We start from the raw sequence: 26,140 nt of genomic DNA on the forward strand, positions 1-26,140 counted from the left end.
TAAAATAACGAGTCGACTAATTTAACAATAGCTGACAAAAAGTTAACCCGTTTTTGAGGCTCGATGCTTTATGTATATAATCTAAGATATACATATACAATCGAAATCTCTGAAAAGACCAGTGACATTCAGCTAATTTTTTAACCTTTTTTTTTTTAGTTTTCTGAAAGTCAACGATTCACGGCCGACTGCCGCTGAGTCAGGGACTGAAACGGACGCCACCTGGCGGCAGGCTATATATGAAAAAGTTGTACAACCACCGGAATTACAAACGGAAGGTATGTTTTGATCTAAAGTCTGAAATGATAATATCATTTCTTATAAACAGGAAATCAAGTTAAAAATAAGCTTGACGACACAACGTTTGTTATCTCCTATTTTTAGAAGCAAATTATTAATAATTTCATTAATTAATATTTAACGCTATCGATTATGAAGGTTTTGACCAGATTTATGTCAAGATTAGTATGTACTTTACTAGTTAGTTGATAAGAACTATTTTGCATAATCAATCTTTGATCATCATTTACACTACATTCATGTCACACGTGTTTCATCTCTAAACGAGGCATTATCAGGCAATTAATCGATCGCTGCTCGAAGTCTAGTGTTGCCCTTTCAGTGACTAGATTCCGATTGATTCGAAATTCGAATTTGAATACAATTATTTTGTTTAATTCCACTACCGTTATTATGTGTGTGACTATTATATTAGTATGTGTCATGTATTTTACTTTTAGGAGAACTGTCGTCGAAGAAACTCCTCAGTATACCAACAGCGCCACAAGGAAAAAGGTCCAAAGAACAATTACGACAATTGTGGAAGTTGGCCATAGATCAGACCATTCTGTTGGTTAGGATGGAGAAAGAGAATGCCAGACTTAAAGGTACGTGAACAATCTAATTTTAGGGCATGAAGGCAAAATGCTTTAAACCTTATAAGGTAATATTCAGTAGACAATGTATTCTATGATTTATAATATCATATCGTGGAGTTTGTCAATTAGATATCATTTTCCATCAGGCGGGCCGTCAGCTTGTTTGTTATTTCAATAACAAAAGATCTTGCATACTATATAAATGTGAAAATGACTATTGATGTTTGTTGATTAACCCCAATAGATAATAGAAAAACCAATGTTTATTAAATTTGGTATACCTACACGTACTAAAAGAGAGTTTGCTACATCTTAGCGCCTTAATGGCTTAACCAATTACTATGAAATTTGGTATACATATTTATATTATATTTATATATATTATATAAATTTAGAGGCTTTTTACGGTCAGTAAACATGACGGTCCACACGAACGAAGTGGTAAAAGCTAGTGGTTAATATACTTAACATGCACCGTCAAGATATTTTTGAATCTTATAATTATATTTTTTTTTTTTGATGGATGAAAATGCGTTGCCATTCCTGCCTGCGCTAATGTGTTATTCGCTCTGTACCCTGTAAATTCAGATATAGTATATATAATACTCATATAGTATATATAAGATGGAGAAGGATATAGCTTTTTATCCCGGTCAGTAAACATATCCCGGTCACACGAACCAAGTTGCAGGTAAAAGCTAGTGGTTAATATATTTTGAATCTTATAATCTAGCACAAATAATTATATATTAGTAAATCTAGTTTTTATTTGATACTGAAAATTTTGATAATAGAAATTTCTCGCAGAAATCAGTGTCCAAACTCATCTTTCTAATTATATATATTCTTTATTGTACTTAAAAAAAAAGATAAAGCCATTAGTTTAATAACTTGTTAGCGAGGGTGGGCTTGTTTCCAAAAGAGATCTCTTCCAGCCAACCCAGTGTAGTTAGAGAGAAAATATTTAGCGGATAATCTAGTGTAGGAAAGGTACAGAGAAAAAATGTATACAAGGTAATTAGAATACAAATAAAATAAACATATACACCTGGAATAACACCTGATTCCTCAGGAATGGCAACGCATGGGGGTATCATGGACGAAACAGTATACTCTGTTATGTCCATGGTACTGCACATGTCTATAGACGACAGTTATCAATATCCATTAGGTGGGTCGTCAGCTTGTTTGCCAGTCTAAATTGTATATAAATTATATATATAAAGTTAAATAGTGGGATTTCTATATGCTAGAAGGAAGTCTGTTCCACAATTGCAAATCAATTAATTGTACTATTTCACCAAACCTTCGATTCTAGTTGCTGACGGTGGTCTGACTTCCAACAAATATAGCCAAAAATTACCAGTGTTTAAATAAAAAAGTAAATGAAATTGATCACCAGAGCTACAATGCCACAAATAGATATACAATTAGACGAAAGCCTTAAATCTAGGAATTAAAAAATATACTCACTTTAGACGCTTTTGTTTTCTAGAAAGTGAAGAGTCATCAGCAGTTCGCCGTATAAAACTGGAGTACGCAGAGCTGGGCGTATGTGATGCTGGGGTGGTGCTCATGTGGGATTCCTTGTTATCCTCTAGGGACTCCTCCAGACAAATGGCCAAGGTTGACAAGCATATGCTGACTCAGGCTGTTATACAGGGTAAGAATTGAGTGAATCAATGAATATAACATCATAACCTTCAAGTAAATAGCATATTCCTTTTTAAAAGGCTGTCACACACCTGCAAAGTATATATATATGTGTGTGGGTGGGCAGTGGGCAAACGAGCATACGGCTCACTTGATGGTAAGTGACCGCCGTCCATTATCACCCACAACACCAAAGGCTTTGCAGGTATGCTGATAAGAATGATGTGGGATCAATACGCGGTCAGAATCTCAAAATCATTACAGAACTGTCGAAGTTATTTTGTAATATACACTTAAAATGGCCCTGTGGTCCCTACATAGAATAGGCCATCCCTTCCTTTCCCGTGGGTAAGGAAGGCTGGGCAGCCGACTAAAGGAGGGCGAAGTATGGGCAGCGTCCCTCTTAAAACATCTCTAAAGTTTAACTGAGGTTGCAAACTTGCTTGCCAAGCGTGGTAACTATTGGCAAAACGTCCCTAGATGGAAGCCTATGTTCAGCAGTGGATAGTTCAAGGCTGATATGATGATAATGCACTTAAAATGCACTTAAAATATATACCTAAGTAATTGGAGTTCCACTTCCTTACCGTATTGAAAATGAAGTTACATTTTTTTTTATACAACTTAGAATGGCAAAGAAGCTGACGGCCCACCTGATGGAAAGTGGTAACCGTCGCCTTAAGATATGAGCAGTACCATGGACATAATAGAGTTTCTGTTTCGCCCATGATACCTCCCATGCGTTGCCATTCCTGAGGACTCAGGTGTTATTCCTCTGTACCCTGTAAATTCACGCCATATCCCATCCTTCAAACCGATACACAGCCATGCAAACACAACTGCTTCACGGTTGAAGCACGAATGGGACAGAGGTATCCAAGCAATCGACTTTTGTACAAAGTCTCCCTCTGGTACATGGCCAGTGTATTCACCTTTACCTAAACTGGAAACTGAAGCCCACTTCCGTTTGTGTGAACAGGAGTACCCCGTACATGCCGCGGCGGCGTGTGGTGGTTCCTGGCGGAGCAGGCGGCGCTGCAGGCCGCGCCGCCGCCCGCCGCCTACCACGCGCCCTACCGGACACTTCTGGCTGGCCTCACCAAGCACCAGCACGCCATACTCATCGACCTCGGTACGTGTAGAACAGCCATTATGACCACTGCTCTTTCCATACTTTGGGATATATTTTTAATATGGGGTAATAAATTGCCACCTCATTGGTATAAAAAAATACGGCATACGGCCCACCTGATTGTAAGTGGTTACCCGTAGCCTATAAACGCCTGCAATACCAAAGGTATTACGCATGCGTTGCCGACCCTGAATAAACCTCCCTTTTGAAGAACCCCATGCTGTAGTCTCTTGGAAAAACCTCGGCAGGGAGCTCATTCCATAACCTGAGTATTCGTGGGAGAAAACATTTAGGTTGTAGGATTAGAGAGTGAACTCCCTGCCGATGGCGAGCCGTACGATAGTAGACAGTGGCCCTGGGTATAAAACAGTCGGAAAAAATGGATACATAAGACCAGTCCTTAAAAATCGCAGCGAGTGAGCAGTTAGCATCCTTTAAAAAAACGTTCTCAATTCAAAAGAACATTTTTTAAACAAATCGAAAAATCTAGATTCTGTTATTTTCATTTCATATAAACATATTAATTAAAAATCTCTTTCTTCTGAATATTGCTTAAAAATCTGTTCCGAAGGGTTTTTTTATGCAACTTAAAATGGCAATGGCTCACCTGATGGAAAGTGGTAACCGTCGCCTACAGATAAAGACATAAGCAGTACCATGGACATAACTAAGCATACTGTTTCACCCATGATATCCCGCATTGCCATTCCTGAGGACTCAGGTGTTATTTCTCTGAACTCTGTAAATTTACTGCCACATCCCACCCTTCAAACCGAAATACAGCCATGCGAACACAACTGCTTCACGGTGAAAATATGGTGTATATATTACATAAAAGAGCGTGTATGACAAGATTGATGAATGTGGAAGAAGCGAAAGAGGTTTATTTGAATCGAAGCATTTGGCGTTCCATTGTTTCTGCCTACCCTAATGGGAGACAGGCGTGACAGATATGTATGTATATGTATATTACATAAATAAATATCAGCTTGTATTTGTTTTAATGCATCAAGTATTTTTCTATTATGTAGCCAAATGAATGTTTCATGTTACTTTATTCAGGTCGGACGTTTCCAAAGCATTCATACTTCGCATCCGCTTTGGGTCCAGGTCAACTGGCCTTATACAACATATTGAAGGCCTATTCTCTACTGGATCCTGAAGTTGGCTACTGCCAGGGTCTCAGTTTTGTGGCTGGAGTACTGCTATTACATGTAAGTTTAGAAAACCAGTTGGTATTTTATGAAATATTCGTCTGAATACTCTTTTATTCATGTAAATAAAATTACAAATAAAATACAATTTTAAGGAAACATAAAATCGAAGCTCTCAGAAATGGTATGCTGATGATCACAGCTATTTTTGGCTATAAATGAACACTTATTTATATATATATATATAAAAGTGGATATATATTTATATTAGACATGAGTAGTATATGGACATAACAGAGTATACTGTTTCGCCCATGACACTGTTTTTCATGCGTTGCCATTCCATGAAAATGTTATTCCTCTGTAGAGAATTCACGCCATATTCCACCATTCAAATCGAAACACAACTGCTTCACGGTTGAAACACGAATGGGGACAGAGATACCCAAGCAATCGACTTTTGTGCAAAGTCTTCCTTTGTCAATAATCTATGATTGTTTGTATTTATTCTTTGCAGACTGAAGAAGCGGAGGCTTTTGGACTACTTCGCCATTTGATGTTTAGACGCGGTTTACGGAAACAGTATTTGCCAGACATGAGCGCTTTGCAAGTTCAGGTAATTTAGGAAGGTTATTACCTTCATTCGTTTATGATTAGTAATGCGGGCTACCAGTCTTATTGCTAGCAATATACCCTGTCAGGTCGACCTCCACGCGGTTTCCCCTGGAAACCATCGTGCTGAGTTCCATGTGTATTCATCACGATGGGCTGACTGACCTGCCTTTTTTCATTATTCACCTATCACCCGTCACTGATGCCCCGCCAGCGTATACCGATAGCGCATGCGGGGTTACCATTCCATTAATCATCTATTAAAAAAAAAACTGGTGTAAAAATTAATTTTCTTTTTGTTTTAATGATGGTAATGGCTTCCAGCTATACCAACTGTCTCGCCTGCTTCGCGATCACGAGCCCGAACTGCACGCCAAACTGGAATCCCTGGACATATCACCGGCACTGTACGCTGCGCCCTGGATGCTGACACTTTTCACCAGCCAGTTTCCACTTGGCTTCGTCGTCAGAGTATTCGGTGAGTTCACCAGGATCATTTGATATTTATAACGGAGGGTAAAGATAAAGGCATGCGCAGTAGGCATGGGTATTGGCACCATTCTAATATTAAAGATTTTTTCGATCCCGGATATTTAATTTTAGGTTTATTACTTTATTAATGGAGTTTCTAGTCTTATTAATATTGCATATGGTTCTATAAACTATTTATCTTATAACAAACAAGCTGGCGGTCCACCGGATGGAAAGTGGTAACCGTCGCCTATAGGCATGAGCAGTACTATGAACATAACAGAGTATACTGTTTCGCCCATGATACCCCCCATGCGTTGCCATTCCTGAGGACTCAGGTGTTATTCCTCTGTACCCAGTAAATTCACGCCATATCCCACCCTTCAAACCGAAACACAGCCATGCAAACACAGCTGCTTCACGGTTGAAACACGAATGGGGCAGAGATACCCAAGCAATCGACTTTTGTACAAAGTCTCCCTCTGGTGAACTATCTAGATTCAAATTTTACATTACTGGCTGGGGATAACTATTTACATTTATAATCTATTTAACACAAATTATTCTTATTACTAATTGTTTAGCCTATATTATCTACACTAATATTATAAAAAGGAAAGATTTGTATTTTTGTGTGTATGTATGTTTGTAATGAATAAACTCAAAAACTACTTTGCCGATTTCAAAAATTCTTTCACCATTAGAACGCTACATTCATCCTGAGTAATATAGGCTATATTTATTGCTGGAAAAGATTAGGGATCCTTACTAAAACTTTAGTAACGTAACTCAAGGTGTAAAAAAATGCTATAAAATATCTTTGGTCGCGTGCGCTGCAGAAACTATTGGTGATAGAACAAAAGTATGTTCTACAATATTGAAGAAAATATCAATAACTACAAAAAACTTCGCGATACTATATGTTCAACTATTATCGTTATGTCACAATGACCACTTTTTAAAATGTTGTAAAAATGTCCACCCGTCCAAAGTCGGGACGGGCCGCTAGTAGATCATATAGTCATCATAGGTTCTTAATATAGCATTACTTACTAGCGTTTAGTTTTCTAACTGTTTTTATTATTTTGCTACTGTATTTGAGGAATAATTGGCTCATTTTCTTATTTTTTATTATATTTTTATATAATAAAACATAAGAAAATTATAGATATTGGAATGGCGCCAATATTGAGTTCTTTTGGACATTTATGGCGGAAAAATAGTACATTACTGCAGCGGCCAGCAATTGAGGCATTGATGGACGAACGTGCAAATGTGGGCTGAGGCGTAGCCGAGGCACACATACGTGTGTCCATCAATACTTAGTTGTGGCCAAGGCTTGTATAGTACTTTTCTCAAACAATGCGCGGAAATCAAAAACACAATTTAAGTTCAATGACGAATAACGAACAATATTAATTTTTCACGCGCCATAATGTTCCTTTGTTTTTTTTTTAATAAACAGCTTTCTATTTGCAAGCCAGTTTTAAATTTAAATAAAACCTTTTATTAGTTACCTCCTTGGTAACCATGTTTCGAAGTAAAAGGTTTTTAAATTACAGGACAGATATGAGTTTACATAGTAATTTATCTGGCCGCAAAACACGACAGATATGGATTTTCATACAACTTTTACCAGCCGCTGCCCGCATGTATCTGGCCAGTACGGCAATTTTGATTTATCTCTAAGAAGATGGTCAAAATAATGCTCACATTTCCAAGCATGTTTGAGAAAAGGTCATTACCCATTCCGATATCATCCGTAAAGGAACTGGATATGAAAATGGATAGTTCATAGATGCATTGTATTTTTTCAGATCTGATCTTCCTAGACTCATTCGATGTAGTATTTTCTATCTCGCTCGCTCTCCTCTCTATACATAGAGATGGGCTGATGCTGTGTGAGAGCTGCGAAGAAGCCGCCGAATACCTGAAACACAAGATGCCCGACATGGATAAAGGGATTTATGAGAAAGTGATGAAAAAGGTAACACACCGTAAAGCTTCACCATAAAAAATTATGAATATTGAACCAGTTTAAAACGACTCCAAAAGCAAGAGGGTTATTTTATGCAACTTAATAAGGTGACAGTCTGATGGAAAGTGGTAAACCTCGCCTTTAGACATAGAAAACATCATGAACGCCACAAAGTACACTATGGCATCCATGGTACCCCTGTTGCCATTCCTGAACATTATGATGTCCCTGTAACCTGTGATTTGTAATAAATTAAAAAAAAATTGACCAATGGATGTTACTAGTTGATAACATAGTATTTTATGAGTGAAAGTATTTGTAAAAGCGGTCAAGTAGTTTTTCAGTTTATTCATTACAAACGAAGCATTAAATCTTTTCTGTTTATAATAGACAGCGTCATGAGACACATGTCCTAGCGGTCCTATATAATGTCCTTAATGATCCCAATTCTCCTTCCTACCTTCGTTCCCGGTTCCAATTGTTACCTCCTCCTTCCAGACCTAGACGTCTTTGTCTGAACCAGCCCAGGGTACTGAAGCTTCCCAGCTGTAAAACACATTTTATGGGTAATTCATTTGTATATCGTGCTGTACAGCTGTGGAATAAACTTGCCATGAGTATTTAGAATAGCCCGTCTAGCAGTTCCTTCAAAAAAAGATTAAAATCATTCTATCTTTCCAATTTAGTTTAAATATAAAAAATGATTAGAAGGCTATCATCATTGTGTTCTCTTGTATTTGATATTTATATATATATATATATATATATATATATATATATATATATTATATATATATATATATATATATATATATATATATATATATATATATTATCGATTTAGTTTTAAATCTAATTACAGATTCATTCCCTGGATATCAGCCGCCAATTGAACGATTACGCGGTAGAGTATGCGGTACTCAGAGAGGAGATGCCGAGACTGGCCACCCTCACTGAAGAGAACAGGCACCTGTTGGCTGACAATAAAAGGATGTCTGATGAACTTGATGTGAGTATACTTGTTACTAGCAAACAGCCCCGGCTTCACACATGTAGATAGTTGAAAGATAAATTAGTATGTTCTATTAAGTTTACTATCATAATCTTTTGGAGGAAACAATAAAGAGTATCTATCTATATATGCTTTAATAGGCAAATTTTTTGGTACTTTGGTTGTTTTATTGTATTTTACGTGGAAATCTCTAGTGTTTTTGAAAATAATAAAAGAATACATTACTAGCTTCCTACAAGTAAAAGAATTTTGAAAATCGATTGTGTAGTTTTGGAGTTTATCCATTAGAAACAAACAAATTTACTTTCTCGTTTATTTAGTAAGAACTGGTTAATTATTAAGCCATACCCGCAATTTCGTTTGCATTATATTTGAATTTTTATACACATTTGAGGGTAATATCAATTTGCACAAAATGCCCGCTCGAAAGATTCAAACAGAAAATCAAACTATTATAAATTTTCTTCCTATATCTTTCAGTCTGCAATGGACGCCATTACAAATTACCAAAAAGTTCAAGCGAGACTCGAAACTCAAAATAAAACTATGGAGCAACAGCTCACGCTACTCAGCCGGTACATGTCCGCCTATCATAGACAAGAAATGCCACCAGAGATAAAGAAAATAATCCAAACCTACAGCAAAAAGATATCTTTTAGTTCAAAAATTAGTTCTTTCTCATCAAAATTCACCTCCAACGATGATGAAGAGGAAAAGAAGATTTTCAAAACCGGTTTAAGTGCTCCGAATTTGTTCTCCAAAATATCTAGAGAAGAGGTTCTCAACGCAGCTAACATTGAGAAGAAGCCGGCAGAAAACGAAAGAAAATTCCTCATGAAGAAATCCCAATCGGTCCACTCTGGACTGATTGGTAACAATCTGAAGAATTATCCATTGAGAGTGTTAGATGAAAAGTCGGAATTAGACCAGAAAAAAGATACCCTGAACGATAATCTCCAGGAGTTGGGTCGAAAGAATTCTGGATTCTTCGCCAGTACCCACGAACAAATTCGACAAGAGAGATTATTCGAGCAGCAACTGAAGCACGATTTTGACGAGAACTTGAAGAGATTCGACGAGAGGAACACAAGTAAATCGTTTACGGACGATTTGAGCTTATTCCAAAGTAGAAAAACCATGTCTTTGAATTTGAACTCTGCGACGAAAACTCAGGAAGTAAAGTTGAATGACAGCGGTTTTGTTACGCCGTTGTCTCCTAATGAGACTGATCGAAGAGACGATTGCGCTTCGACCATTTCCCACCCACTCAGCGATTGTGACGTGGACATAATATTTGATGGACAATCGACTAAATTGAAACAACTAGGGCCGATAAAACAACCAAATAGTATTACTGATAAGTGATTATTTTCTTATGTATTTTTAATTCGTACAAATTTTCGAAATTAAATTAAATTTTGTGATGATTGATTCTTGAACAGGTTTTAATGGAAGTGGCAAATACAATAGGAAATCCAGCGTTACTTCATGGAACTAAAAACTATCCCATATAAAAAATGTTAATAGAATCTATTTAGATAGTCTAAATGGGTTTAATATTATTATAAGCTCACGCCTTTTCTGTTTGGGGTGAGCAAAAACCAGACATCGTTGCTTACATATGTCTTGACTTACTTCTCTAGCTTCTTCTATATTCACACACTTTATTACTAAAACTACTTTATTTCGGCTATTATTAATTTGAAATTTCTTTAATATATCTCCAATTTAGATACTACAAATGCGACAGGTGCGCCCCCTACCGACTTGCTCAGTTACCTCTCCGTTATATATCTGTTTCTGTGGTTGTTTGCCATTCATTCTTTAAATACACCTAATCCTTTATAACACTTCTTACTTCATCCTAGTCACTCTCACTACTTCTCTCCATTTAATGACACTGATTCTCTATATTATCTATGGATTTCTAATTGTTGCACGCTTTTCGTTAAATCCTATGTATATATTTATTGTTTGTTTGATGTTTTGATGAATTGTTAAATATATTAGTTACTTATATTAATTTTGTATAATTCGGTGCAGATACTTTTTATTATTATAAAGATAAACGCTAGTTAAAATGATTGTTAAGTTGCTAAGTTAAAATGATCTTTCCTACGCTATCCATTATTTAAGTTTCTAGAATATCAAAATATCAAAAACTAGAAGTGTGTAACTTTATTCACGCGAAATTACAATAAACACACTTACTTATAAAATTCTTCCTATTCTCCGTATTTATATTTTTTTTTATGGGTGAAAATGGTATGGTAACCCCGCCTGCGCTAACGGGATACGCTGGCGGAGCACCAGTGAAGGGTGATAGATGAGAATGAAAAAAGTTAGCCCATCATGATGAATTCATCAGGAATTAACCATGATAGTTTCCAGGGGGAACCGCGAGGAGGTCGACCTGGTTGATATTGCTAACAATGGGATTCTCAGTCTTCATTACTAACAATCCCTTTCCCTCCGCCTTATCTATGTTTACCAGAGAGAGACTTTGTACGAAAGTCGTTTGCTTGGGCACCTCTGTCCCATTAGCGTTTCTACTGTGAAACAGTTGTTTGCATGGCTGTGTTTCGGTTTGAAGGGTGGGATATGGCAGTGAATTTACAGGGTACAGAGGAATAACACCTAAGTCCTCAGGAATGGCAATGCATGGGGGGTATCATAGGCGAAACAGTATACTCTGTTATGTCCATGATACTGCTCATGTCTATAAGCGACGGTTACCACTTTATCAGGTGGGCCGCTTGTTTGCCATTCTAAGTTGTATAAAAAAAATATTTTGTGGTAATTGTGCATTAATTCCTTGTATAATATTAATAAAGTGCCATACAATCATACAAATTGTCTGGTCCTCAAGTTAGGATACTTTATTTTATGACGGGGTATAACCCTGAAAACTTAGATCTGAGTCAATCCAGAAATCTTTCCTACTTTCCCAAAAATTTTCTAAAGTTTCCTAATTTTGACCTACTAAGACTCTCGATAATCCGGGCCCATATTTATGCAAAGCAACATGCCCTACGTTGTGTCTCGGAGATACGTATGTTAGTCTATGGTTTAATAATTATTATTATTATTTATTTGGACAACATAAGGTCCATTTTGTTAGTTATAAATTCACTTAACCTATGTTAGTAAATGAGCAGTCATGACGCTCTTGCATTGATGACCTGTTCCACCCAATATTTTAGAATGGGAAAGTCCGTTTTCGTCACAGGCAATTGTCTTTAGGACACTGTTTGAGCTAAAACGCATTCTACCTGAAAGCGAAATAATTCGCGCCGTATTGCCTAAAAATCATCAAAAAAGTGCAAATATGTGTGACTCACGACGTGATAGCCCCAACGGTGCCTTGAAGGCATTATTATATTGGACTCGAAGAGCATTTTTTTTTAAACGGTAATGGAATGGTAACCCCACCCGCGCTAACGGTATACACCGGCGGGGCACCAGTGAAGGATGATAGGTGAGGATGAAGCAGGTCATTTAGCCCATCGTGACGAATTCAACAAGAATTGGCCACGATGGTTTTTTTTTTTTTTTACAACACAGGGGGCAAACGAGCATGCGGCTCACCTGATGGTAAGTGACTACCGCCGTCCATGGTCACCCACAACACCTACGGCATTGCAGGTGTGCTGCCGGCCTTTTAAAAAGGAATATGCTCTTTTCTTGAAGGTTATGTTGTCGTATCGGTTCGGAAATACTGCTGCTGGAAGTTGATTCCAAAGAGTGGTTGTGCGTGGAAGAAAGTGCCTTGAAAAACGCACGGTGGAGGACCGCCACTCGTCCAGATGGTTGGGATGAAATTTTAGTTTATGGCGGGTTGTACGATGGTGAAAATCTGCAGCAGGTATCAATCCGAACAATTCTTCAGAGCACTCCCCATGATAAATTCGGTAGAAGATGCACAGAGATGCAACATCTCTACGCAGTTTCAGTGTGTCGAGCCGGACAGTAAGACGCCACGATGGTTTCCAGGGGCAACCACGTGGAGTTCGACCTAATAAGGCATATTGCTAGCAATGGGGCTGTCAAACTCCATTGCTAACAATCCTTTTCCCCCTACATTTGAAGAGCATTGTAAGATTTCTGATTGTAGTCGACTCACAAGCTACTCGTAATGATACTTCATGCTAATTTGCACAAATCATATATGGCATTTTGATTCGAATCTTTATTTTAATCGCAAATTAAATTAAAACATTAGTTGGTTATTCGATTAGAATTATTTTGTTTAATTCCGCTACCAGAGGGAGACATACATATCTGTCACGCCTGTCTCCCATTAGGGTAGGCAGAAACAATGGAACGCCAAATGCTTCGATTCAAACAAACCTCTTTCGCTTCTTCCACATTCATCAATCTTGTCATACACGCTCGCCGGTTATGGGTACTTTTGAGTTGGCCCTTCTTCAGCAAGTCGCCTATTTGATCGACATACGTCCGTCTAGGGCGGCCCCTACCGACATTTCCATTCATTCTTGCTCGACAAATCTTTTTCGTAATTCTTCTTTCATTCATCCTCTCCAAATGACCAAACCAACGCAACATTCCTTTTTTGATTTTTGTCACTACATCGTCTTTCAGTCCACACTTCAATTACTTCACTTACACTGAAGTGTGGACCAGAGGGAGACTTTGTACAAAAGTCGATTGCTTGGGTACCTCTTTCCTATTCGTATTTCAACCGTGAAGCAGCTGTGTTTGCATGGCTGTGTTTCAGTTTGAAGGGTGGGATATGGCGTGAATTTACTGGGTACAGAGGAATAACATCTGAGTCTTCAGGAATGGCAACGCATGGGGGGTATCATGGGCGAAACAGTATACTCTGTTATGTTCATAGTACTTCTCATGTCTATAGTCGACGGTTACCACTTTCCATCAGGTGGACCGTCAGCTTGTTTGGCATTCTAAGTTGAATAAAAAAAAAAAATTTGTATGCGTGCATTAGTCATTTACAGTCTGGGTGTCGAAGGGTCAACACTAGACTCAGAGCAGCGATTTATTAATTTGCCTATAGATTCCGCGTTTAGAAGTAAACCTCGTGTTGCAACATGTGCGTGGACTGAATACCGGTCGGAGATTAATGGCTTTTTTTTTATTTTACTAATAATGATAGTAATTAATCCTCAAATGTTGGCAGTCGCTAGCATGTTAATGGTAGCGGAATTAAACAAAATAATTCGAGTCAAATAACCAGTGATATGAACTTTTGTCAGTTCATATTTGACAGAATCACGATATAAAATGTTACAGTTTTGTAACATTTATATTTAGAAATCTGTAGAAATTAGCGCATTCACTGTGTGTATTTATAATTAATTATATATTTTGTGAAAAATTAAATATATTTTTGTTACGTCTCTTTTAGTGGATGTTGTTGAACATTTATGTGAATTGTAAATTTTGCTCAAAATTATATATATTTATATATGTTTATTTTTTTTTCTCATCAAATTTGATATTATTATTGTAATTAAAAGCAATTGTTGGCTTATTAGATTGTAATAAAAACATATAATTGTGATTATTTTTTAAAAATATAAATAATAAAGGTTTAGTGAAATTTGTTTAAGTATTTATTTTTTTTACCTGAAATAAGTTAAAAGGTTTATTTATTTATACTTTATTGTACAATAAAATTTGTACATATATATAAAATTTGTGAATTATTTTTATTAATATTCACAAATTATTACTAATGTCATTATATACAATATATACAGACAAACTTAGGGATATTGTGTATATCTACTATGTATTTCATCTGAATACAAAAGAGGCAAAAAATTTAAAAAATGACATAGATTACGGATAAATTATTCATCTGAGAATTTATTTTTAATGGATGATAATGGAATGGTAGCCCTGCCTGCCTGTAGGAATACGCTGATGGGGCACCAATGAAGGATGATAGGTGAGGATGAAGCAGGTCAATCGGCCCATCGTGACGAATTCAACAAGCATTGTTCACGATGGTTTCCAGGGGGAACCACGTGGAGGTCGACCTAATATGGCATATTACTAGCAATGGGGCTGTCAAACTCCAGTGCTAACAATCCCTTTCCCCCTTTATAAATTTATACTCTTAATATCATTGTTGTATCAGCCGGTAACTGGCCACTGCTAAATATAGCCCTCCCCCATAAAGGGGGGTTTGCAGGTAGTTGCCACGCTTGGCAGGCAGGTTGGCAACAGTAGTTTAGCTTTTGGTGATGTTTTAAGAGAGACGCTGCTGTCCATCCCTCGCCCTTCTTTAATCGCCTATAGGGGTGGCCTATTCTATGCTGGGACTAACAAGGCTCTGTCATCTAGTATAATATTATCATTATAGAGAAGATATTAAGTAGTTCTCAATTCCGTTGTTTTTTTTTTATGTTTGTTACCTCATAAGTTCGTCAGTCATATGTTGTTTTTGGGTAACACTTTTTATCGGAAACGATTTACAGATTGGTCCAATAGAAATTTTATCAAAATCGGTTCAGTATTTGTTAAATCGAAATATTTTAACACAACTTAAGTGTTTTTTTTTTGTGGAAGCATAATTTTAAATTATTTAGATACTATTTAACTCACCATATTCAGGACTCTATAGTAAAAATAAAAAGCAATACTTATAGTACAGATTTGCCCTTCCGACCGTCTATCACAGCATTTCAGCAAAAACTGTATAATTTTCATGAAAAGAATCTCTTTTTGAAAGCTACTGTACATAAATATATGAATAAATAAATGACAACAAATAAATAGCGTCAAATTTTTAGCAATAGTTTTATAACCTTACCTAAATTATAAATTTTAAAGTGGTAAAGAAATTTTAGTGATTTTTTCTAATTTAATTTCATATCTAAATTCTAGTAAAATTATTTTTTCGGATACGGATATCCATTATGCTGAGCATTCATATTATGGAATCCAGCACAACACTAATCTATACCTAACCTGCTTTTTTAAACTATATTCAGGTTAATTTATATTACGTTCACTTTGACAGTTTTTTAATACATAATACATTCATGAAGAACTAGAGTCTAGTTAATCTTGTATCTGTGATTATTATACAGTCAAGTTTATATATATGTTATATTCGTAAATAATTTGCGTACGTTGAAAATAATAATAATGCCCTCATTGGAGATACCTACCAGTATTAGTACTTCTGTTGAAGCTCACAAAAAGTGGCTGCGAATTGTAGAAGAGGCACAGGTTTTAGTGGAAGAAGATAATGATCTACAGGTACTTCTACATTATATTTATTTACTTATTCCTTATTCACTTATTTACTTGCTTGTTTACTTGCCTATTTGCTTGCCTGTTTACTTGCCTATTTACTTGTCTATTTACTTGCTTGTTTACTTGCCTGTTTGCTTGCCTGTTTACTTGCCTATTTACTTGTCTATTTACTTGCTTGTTTACTTGCCTATTTGCTTGCCTGTTTACTTGCCTATTTTCCTGTCTATTTACTTGCCTATTCACTTGCCTGTTTATTTACTTATTTACTTGAGAGAGAGGAGCTTGCGTAGCCAACTTTTTTCTTAACGGAACAACAAATAAGTGTCGTCTACGTGCTCGCACGTAGTTACTGGTGCCCCTATTGATATTGATACCAGCATGGTTACATTTTTCCTCTCGTATTAATTTTAACACATAATCTATTAAATTAAATATATAACACTAGATGTATCCTACGGAGTTACCCGCGTGAATCAGTATGTGCTAAGTTAGAATATAACCTATGCATGTACCAAATTTCGTTCATATGTATTCAGTAATCGTTTTTGCGTAAAGAGTAAGAGACATTTATCCATCCATAGATCGTTACAAACTTTAGAATTTTTTACGCTTATATTATTAGGATATTAAATCACATCAGTCTTTAACTGTCCATTGCTGAACATAAGCCTGGGGGGAGGGGGGTTGCCAATACTTGCCACGTTTGGTAGGCGAATTGGCAACCGCAGTCAGGCTTTAGAGATGTTTAAGAGGGACGCTGCTGCCCATCCCTCGCCCTTCCTTAATCGGTTCTTACGACACCCACGGGAAAGAAAAGAGTGGCCTATTCTATGCTGGGACCGCATGACCAAAGACATTAAATAACATATATAAAAAGGATATTTTGGATTAGTTTGCATGTCATTATTCTATTATTGCTTGTCTTTTTTTAAGGAAAAAGCCGCTAAAGGCCTTCGTCTCAAAGAGCGTAACCTCGCACCGGAGGTACTGGGCCGTATGTACGCACAATATTGTGTACATATCAACTGATTGTATGATGCTTATTTGAATAGTGTTCACTTACAAAGGGCACCGTATATGTTGAAAATCGTTAGTGTCTTTTTCAAAAGGTACGCTTACATCATAATCTATTTATACTACAAAGTCACTGATGTATCGAATAGATTAAATAATAGTACAGATTTTCTATTCCATTGTTTGAGTGTATAATATCAGAGTGTCTGAAAATCCAGTGTTTAAAAGTTCAGAGTACGAGTGATTGATGTCCGAGTGTCTGATATCCGAGTGTCCATTGTCTGAGCGTTTAGAATCCAAATGTCTAATGTCTGAGCGTCTGATATTCGAGTATCCAGTGTTTGAGTATTCGAGTGTTTGAGTATCTAATATCAGAGTGATCGAGTATCCAAGTTTTTTAGTATCCAGCGTTAGAGAGTCTGATGCCAGAGTATCTGAATGTCCCGTGATTGAATGTCCGGTGTCTGAGTGTATGATATTTGTCTGATATCCGTGTGTCTGAATGTAGTGTCCAAGTGTCTGATGCACGAATGTCGAAAAACAACATCTATTCTCAGACCTACCCAATATGCATACAAAATTTCATAAAAATCGGTTATGCCGTTTCGGAGGAGTTTGATAACAAACACCGCGACACGAGAATTTTATATATTAGATATTAACTGAAAAAAAAATCTGAATATCTCTAACGGAATTTATTTTTGGCATTTACCATTAATTTATCTCAATAATTGTTGGAGTAAGTACAATTTGGAACAAGTACTCAGTTTGATTGAACTTTATTACAGATCGTGGTTCCGTATCATATTCCTTTGGAATGTAGACCATCCTGGTCTATGGAACAAATTTTCCAAAAAATGTGGTGAGAAAAAAGAATAGAAAGCCTAAAAAAGTGGGTGTTATATATATTCATTGTCTGTAGAAGCCATGTTTTCTGAAATTTTTGAAGGATTAAATTGTTAGATTTTTTTTTATACAACTTAGAATGGCAAACAAGCTAACGGCTATAGACATGGAGTACCATGGACAGAGTGTAAATACTGTTTCATGCGTTGCCATGAAAATGTTATTCCTCTGTACCCAGTAAATTCACGCCATATCCCACCCTTCAAACCGAAACACAGTCATTCAAACACGATTGCTTCACGGTAGAAATATTTAAATGTACAATGTGATATGTACTTTAATAAACTGTGTCCAAACAACGTTAATTGTTCAGAAAATTGTAATGAAGCACTTTATAAATTCATTGGCTTTTATAGAAGTTTAACGAGAGAGCTGCCCGGAAGTAATCGTGGAAACGAATATCACAGAGTGAAAAAAGTAAGGTGAATATGTAGGTTTTTTTTTACTGTTAACAAAATTTTTGTCTGTTACTTCAGTCACGTGAATTTCAAGAGTAGAAAGACCAATGAAAGAGTTCTACTTCTAGTGGTTTCACTAGTGGTACGTCCACTAGTGAAACCAGTTCTAGATGGTACGAGTATATCAAGATAAAACATACGCGATAGACTTTCAGTAATACATCTGTGAAAACCGTATCCAATTTGGTGCAGTAGTTTTTCGTGATGCCAAAATAAATATTTAGACAGATAAGCAGAGATACAGACAGATGGAAAAAGGTACTAAAAATTATAATTTTGATGTATATTCAGTCTTATATTAAGACCCCTCATCTCGTATAGTTTTCTTAAATATCGTCTCTCCCATTCTCTCTATCTCCCATTATCGTCTCGTCACAATTTTTTTTTGATAGGTGAAAATGGTATTGTAACCTGGCCTGCGCTAACGGGATACGCTGGCGGAGTACCAGTGAAGGGTGATAGATGAGAATGAAAACAGGCCAGTTAGCCCATCATGATGAATTCATCAGGAATTAACCATGATAGTTTCCAGGGGGAACCGCGAGGAGATTGACCTGGTTGGGTATATGGTATTGCTAGCAATGGGATTCTCAGTCTCTATTACTAACAATCCCTTTCCCCCCAATTTTATTATATTAGTAAGTACAGTAGTAAGTGCTTTATAATTCAAATTACTTTAATAATAATTTGAGTATTATTTAATATTTATTATTGGGATAATACAAAATGAGGAATATTAAAATTCCTGTAGAATTTTAATTGCTATTTAATAAAACAGTGATAAAATATACATATATAGTTCCAATATTTGAGTGAGACCCATAGATTGAAAAGCTAACTATCAAAATCGGATTTGAATTAGGGAAGATATTTCCTAACATAGACATGCACATTAGAGGAAGACCTAAAAAGACATAGATGGACTGTGTGAAAGATAATATGGTCAGAATGGTAGTGAATGCGGAAATGGCTGTGAATAGAGAAGAATGAAAAAAAAAAACATATTACGCCGACCCTAAAGGGTAAGGTTAGCAAGAGAATTGGGTAACGTACAAATAAAAATAACTGTTTTTGTAAGAGTCGCCATTATTTAAATTTTATGGAACAAAAACTTTAGGTAGATATTTCTGCATATTCAGGCGTTGTGAGGATTAGCGTGAGCTGTACTTGTATGCGATAAAGATGTAATGAGTTTTATCAACTTTATCAGCATTATTCAGCCAGTTATTTATTATATACGTCAATTTATAGAGACACAAGCTGTGCCCGCAACTACGTTTGCATGTACTATTTAGAATAAATAACAACTTTCTAAACCTTATTTATTTATTTATTTTACACTTTATTGCACCAAGTAAAAAGAGAAATAACAAATACAGTAAATATTAATGAGAAGTGATACAAAAGGCGGCCTTATCGCTGAGCAATCTCTTCCAGACAACCTTCGGGTAGAGGACATTGAGAAAAAGACAAAGGGTAGGTGGCATTATTATATAAATATTATCATATACAAACATATATACATACATACATACACATACATGTATAATATATATACAATTAAATATATACATAATATAACAGCATACATACAAAAGATTAAAAAATGACGAAGGAAAACGAAGAGAGAACACAGGAAAATAGTACCTTGCAGTAGGTTAAAAGTGCTATTTCGTCTATTTTAATAAAGATGTTTTGAATTTGAATTAGAACTAGTTTATCGTGTTTAGAAATTTTGTGCAGCATTAAATTTTTTTTTTAATTATAATTTTTTTTTAATTTTGTAAAAAAATATAATATTTGTAAAATAATATTTTTACATCTTTGATAGGTATTTTTTAAACTTTGTATTGCTACACTATAACTACATTAATCATCATCGTATTCGCCGTTGACTATCCACTGCTGAACATTTACCTCCCCATAAGGATGGTTTTGCCAGTAGTTGCCACGCTTGGCAACAGCAATTAGGCTACAGTGATGTTTTAAAAGGTACACTTCTGTTCGTCCCTCGACCTCTTATAACAACCACGGGAAAGGAAAGAGTGGATTGATTTATGGAGAGACTTTTTTTACGTCATTTTGTCCCCCAAATGCCGCCTATATTTGGTTTTTGGGAACAAGAATATACTATGAAAATTACATTAATATCCGTCCAGCCGTTTAACAATAAACGAGTGTGCACAAACAGACAAATCTACAAATACACAGTGAATAATTTTAAAACCTAACTATTTAGCCATAAACTACATTTTTGTCTAAAATTTACAGTTTTGTGTTGATGGACAATTTCCCTTATATATATATATATATATATATATATATATATATATATATATATATATATATATATATATATATATATATATCTTTGCTTTTTTTATACAACATAAAATCGTAGAACCAAGACTCATCTCCAGTGATGATGGTTCAAAAAGTCACCATTCTCTTGGCTTAACCAGTCGCCTAAAGACACGAGCAACTCTTCGTGATTTTTGATCCGTGGACAAACAGGTAACGATTTCGCAAATTTTTTTTTCATTTGCCAGTTCGTTTCTTAGAATTTCGTGGACCACGATGTTATTCCTTCTGTACCTGTCTGACCGTTAAATTCACGGTCCCCAAATAACCATATAAGTTCTTTGATTATCGCGTGTGATTGACGTCTGAACGTGGGTCATGAACATCGGCCCTCTTATTTTATATGATAAATAATATTGTGATAAATCAAATATACTGTTGAGATAAGTATTTTTTTTTCGAGATTACTTTTTTTTTCAACACAGGGGGCAAACGAGATGCGGCTTTCGTTGATGGTAAGATGACTGACAAGCCCGCCCATGGTCAGACCAGAACACCTACGGACATTGCAGGTGTGCTGCTTACCTTTTAAAAAGGAATAATTCGCATTCCAGAAATAATAAATATTTATATATCATCATCTTTCTACCCTTATCCCAATTATTATTTGTGGTCGGCGTAATATGGTTTTATCCATATTACAAAGGGATTTGGCTTATAGTTTTAAGACCGGCCGCCTGTCTGACGTCAACACTCTTTGGGGATTTATATTTATATATATAAGATTTTATTTATCATTTTATATATAAGATATATATAATGATAAATATCTATAGATATGTAGATTATGTCTATACGTAGGAGATATTTAAGATTGTGTCCCACAAAAGAAACCGATTTCAGTTGTGATAAAACCAGTTATTTTAGTCTAAAACTTAAACTTCTGAACCGACTTTGATAAAATTTCTATGAAAACAATCTGTAAGTATATCCTTTGAGATAAAAAAAAAGATTTTTTCGGACGTTTTTTTTTTTATGAATATAAAACAACATCTTTGCCAATTTTGATCAGAATTTGATAATTCTATTGTCTAGAATTTACTTGTGTATTGGTTTCATATTATAGTATTTTGGGGCGATTGATCAATTGCTATCATTATTCTTTTAGTTTTTTAGTAATGGGGACTACCAGTTCCATTGCTAGCAATATACGCTATCAGATCCACCTCCACGTGGTCTCCCCTGGAAACCATCATGCTGAATTCCTGGCGTATTCGTCACCATGGGCTGACCTGTCTTTCCATCCTCACCTATCATCCCTCACTAGTACACCGCCGGCGGGGGATATGGATTGTTAGCAATGGAGTTTGACAGCCCCATTGCTAGCAATATGCCTATTATATATATGCCTAGCAATATATATATTAGGTCGACCTTCACGCGGTTCACCCTGGAAACCATCGTGAACAATTCTTGTTGAATTCGTCACGATGGGCTAACTGACCTGCTTCATCCTCACCTATCATCCTTCACTGGTGCCCCGCTCGTGTATACCGATAGCGCGGGCGAGGTTGCCATTCCATTATCATCCATTTTAAAAAAATAGTATCCCGCCAGCGTATACCTATAACACAGGCGGGATTACCATTTCATTATCAACTATTTAAAAAAAAATACTACAATCTAATGCCACATACAAATGACCTAACATATTTATACACGGATAGATAACAGAATATAAACTCGCTTTGGCATACGCATAATTAGTATCATAACAAACGTTTAGCGGTGCACACGCGCGCGATTTCCCGCCAAAACTAAATCGCGTTCAATCGAAAAATAATGTTATTTGATCTCCTCATTTAATCGAATACTGTTTTTATTATAAATACGTTCACAATAATAATATGAATTTAAATAAACTAATCAAGTTTCTCGTGTAAATAATAATTGAACAAACAACATTATTGCTGTGTGTATTTTGTATTGAAAAAGTGTTTTTGTTGTTGTTTTTTTTTTTTTTTTAAGTGTAAATGATACATTGTACTTACTATATGAAAAAATAGATTTTTAAGTGTTTTATATACATAATAGTGTTTTAAATTGTTTATCACAGATCAATACTAGGTTTATAATTTTAACTGATATTTATCTATCCAATTAGTTATACCTTTATCTGTTACTGTTCAATTGTTTACGTAGGGGGGAAGGGATTGTTAGTAACGGGTTGTAACAAACCCATTTCTAGCATTATACCCTATCAAGTCGACCTCTACGCGGTTCCCCCTAGAAATAGTCGTGGTTAATTCTTGTTGAATTCTTCACGATGGGCCGACTGACCTGTCTTCATCCTCACCTATAATCTATCATTGGTATCCCGCCTACGTATACCGATAGCGCGGGTGGGGTACCATTCCATTATCACCCGTTAAAAAAAAAATTTACGTATTTTTTTTTAGCGGGTTAGTAGATGGTTTTATCAGTAAACGTTGTTTTGTCCGTCAATAATACTTACAGGTGTATTTCTTCTTATCTAAACCTTAGAAGTTATCTCTTAAGCTCCCTGCCGAGGTTTTCACTAGAGGTAGGGCTGCCATCCGTACGGAATTCCCCGGATTTGCCCCAGTTTGAAGGGCGTCCGGGGGCCGTCCGGCACGGGTTTTTGAAAAATGTCCGGGTATCATGTATAACCCAATCATGTATATATATATATATCCAATTTTTTTATAGGTAGGCGATCAATTGAAACAAATCTTAGTTTCAAATTTATCCGTAATAATCCTGTTTTTATATAATAATGTTTTTATTTTTGTAACAAAAATAAAAAGTGTTCAGGGATAAAACAATGTTTCGCTCAAATGTCCGTGATTTTTGCTCTGTTTATCCGGTGTTGGCAATTTAGGTAATGGCAACCCTACTGCAGGCGTCCATAGGCTATAGTGAACGTTTACCATCAGACGGGTTGTATGCTTGTTTACCACCTTTATGGTATTAAAAAAGGTACTAGGAATTGTTGGCAAATGGAAAAGAGAAAAATGAGATGTTTACATTTCTTAAATGTTTCCAATTAACTTTTTTATAAAAACGTTTATTTTTAAAGAATATTTGAATAAAAAAATAAGTTGATCCATGTTATATATATGTATATTACACTTGCTGTATCCCGTGGCTTTACCCAGGTGAATCATGTATATAAAATATCCTAAGTAAGGTATAATCTAAGTAGAAAATTTTATTGAAATTAGTTTAGTAGTTTTTGCATGAAAGAGTAACAAATATCCATCCATCTATCGTTGCAAATGTTCCCATTTATTATATTAATAGGGTAATTATTATATACTTAGTAACTAACTCGATAGATGTTTTTTTTTACTGTATGAAAATGGAGTGGTAACTACGCCTGCGCTAACGGGATACGTTGACGGGGCACCAGTAAAGGGTGATCGATGAGAATGAAAACAAGCCAGTTAGTCCATCATGATGAATTTATCAGGAATTAATAATGATAGTATCCAGGTGGAACTGCGAGGAGATCGACCTGGTTGGATATATTGCTAGCAATGGCATTCTTAGTCTCCATTACTAACAATCCCTTTCCCCCCCACTCGATAGATGTATTCCTGTCCAAATTCCATGTTTTTATTCCAGTAAAATTTTATCATCGTATTTAATATATTGATATTATATTAGCTATTAACTGTCCACTGCTGGACATAAGCCAGCCCTGTAAGTAGTTGCTACGCTTGGCAGGCGGGTTAGCAACCGCAGTTAGACTTTGGTGATGTTTTAAGTGGGACGCTGCCGCCCATCCCCCAATTATTAAGTTCCTTTAGTCGTCTCTTACGACACCCACGGGAAAGAAAAAGGTGGCCTATTCTATGCCGGGACCACACAGTGAATAGTATTGTACTATTTAGTAATATTAAAAATAAAAATACGTACTCAAATCGGTCCAGCCGTTCGCAAGCGTCATGCTTGTCAATAAACAGTATTTAATATTTATTTATGTAAATATATAAAGTTATTATAACGTGAAAATTTTATAAATTACTCTGAATATTTATATATCTATTGTATAAGTATAGAGATTCTTAATTCTCTTGTATTATTTGTGTGTATGTTTCACCGTTTACCTTCGTCAGTTCAGCATTTTTTTTTATACAACTTAGAATGGCAAACAAGCTAATGGCCCACCTGATGGAAAGTGGTAGCCGTCGCCTATAGACATCAGCAGTACCATGAACATAACAGAGTATACTGTTACGCTCATGATACCCCCCATGCGTTACCATTCTTGAGGACTTAGGTGTTATTCCTCCGTACTCAGTAAATTCACGCCATATCCCACCCTTCTAACCGAAACACAGCCACAACTGCTTCACGGTTGAAACACGAATGGGACAGAGGTACCCAAGCAATCGTGGCGCGTTAACGATTATGCTATTTACGGTTTAGGTTATTTTTTTGCTATCGACAGGATTTATTTTTAATTTTATACTGTCAATACATTAAGATTTTCCCAAAAAAAAAAATGTGTTCATCTAATTTATATTTTGCTTCAATTTTTTTTTAATACGTTTACGCCATAAAAATCAAAATTTTCAGCGGCAGCTTAATAAGGACATTATTGCATGGTTAACATTTTATTTATAACAATGGTAACATTTTAGTTTGTGCATTTAAAAATATGGCATCTTGGCTCATAAGGACAAGTTTCCAGAGCCGTAAAGCGTCTTATTAAAAAAAAATGGACAGAGTAGTTTATATTTAATCAGACAAAAACATTGAAAAACGTAAAATTATAAAAAAGATGTACTTATTTTGATTTGATAATAATTTTATATGATATTAATTTTATATTGTACATGGCGTTATGGTAAAATATGAAATAATGGACTTGTGAAAAATATATTCATCTAATATATAATATAATTTGTATACTCATACTCGTGCAATAAATGAATTGAATTTGAATTTAAAGTTGTTTTTTACAATTGACAGATAATTGCGGTGTTGCCATACTTAAATATGAACTATCTTATTTAGTGTGGAAGTTTCAAAATTGTTTTTGTTATTTTTGAATTTACCTTTTTCGAAATTTTTATCGTAATGTATTTTACAGTATGGATAGATATGGGTAGTGTGGGCAACAAAGGAAACCAGGAATGGAAATTGGAAATATATGTATATTGGCGAAAGAAACTTAGAAGATTAGGAATCCCCGAAGGAATTCCTTTACGGGATGGAGGGATTGTACAAAGTCTCCCTCTGGTGAGGGAAGGGTGGGATATGGCGTGAATTTACTAGGTACAGAGGAATAACA

At 35.7% G+C, this 26,140-nt stretch overlaps 2 protein-coding genes across 6 annotated transcripts in view; both read left to right on the forward strand.

Annotated features, from left to right (window-relative positions):
• Nucleotides 1-14,369, forward strand: part of LOC113510198 (TBC1 domain family member 4) — a 56,666-nt gene extending 42,297 nt beyond the window's left edge. For 4 of the 5 annotated variants that reach the window (XM_052893052.1, XM_052893053.1, XM_052893054.1 and 1 more), the window contains 10 exons: nt 160-278; nt 741-887; nt 2,374-2,541; nt 3,511-3,663; nt 4,726-4,877; nt 5,335-5,433; nt 5,754-5,907; nt 7,718-7,887; nt 8,741-8,887; nt 9,371-14,368. In XM_052893052.1, coding sequence (XP_052749012.1) covers nt 160-278; nt 741-887; nt 2,374-2,541; nt 3,511-3,663; nt 4,726-4,877; nt 5,335-5,433; nt 5,754-5,907; nt 7,718-7,887; nt 8,741-8,887; nt 9,371-10,255 — 2,194 coding nt within the window. In that variant the 3' untranslated portion in view covers nt 10,256-14,368. Of the gene's footprint in view, nt 1-159; nt 279-740; nt 888-2,373; nt 2,542-3,510; nt 3,664-4,725; nt 4,878-5,334; nt 5,434-5,753; nt 5,908-7,717; nt 7,888-8,740; nt 8,888-9,370 lie in introns of all 5 variants that reach the window. The other variant, XM_052893051.1, reaches the window with a different exon arrangement.
• Nucleotides 14,370-22,579: 8,210 nt separating this feature from the next.
• Nucleotides 22,580-26,140, forward strand: part of LOC113520993 (P protein-like) — a 62,316-nt gene continuing 58,755 nt past the window's right edge. Inside the window, 1 exon segment of the mRNA XM_052892991.1 lies at nt 22,580-22,789. The gene's annotated coding sequence lies outside the window, so the exon portion shown is untranslated.

Source organism: Galleria mellonella, unplaced genomic scaffold (genome assembly GCF_026898425.1).
Source record: "Galleria mellonella isolate WM207_F2 unplaced genomic scaffold, CSIRO_AGI_GalMel_v1 utg172, whole genome shotgun sequence".
Lineage (NCBI taxonomy): Eukaryota > Metazoa > Arthropoda > Insecta > Lepidoptera > Pyralidae > Galleria > Galleria mellonella.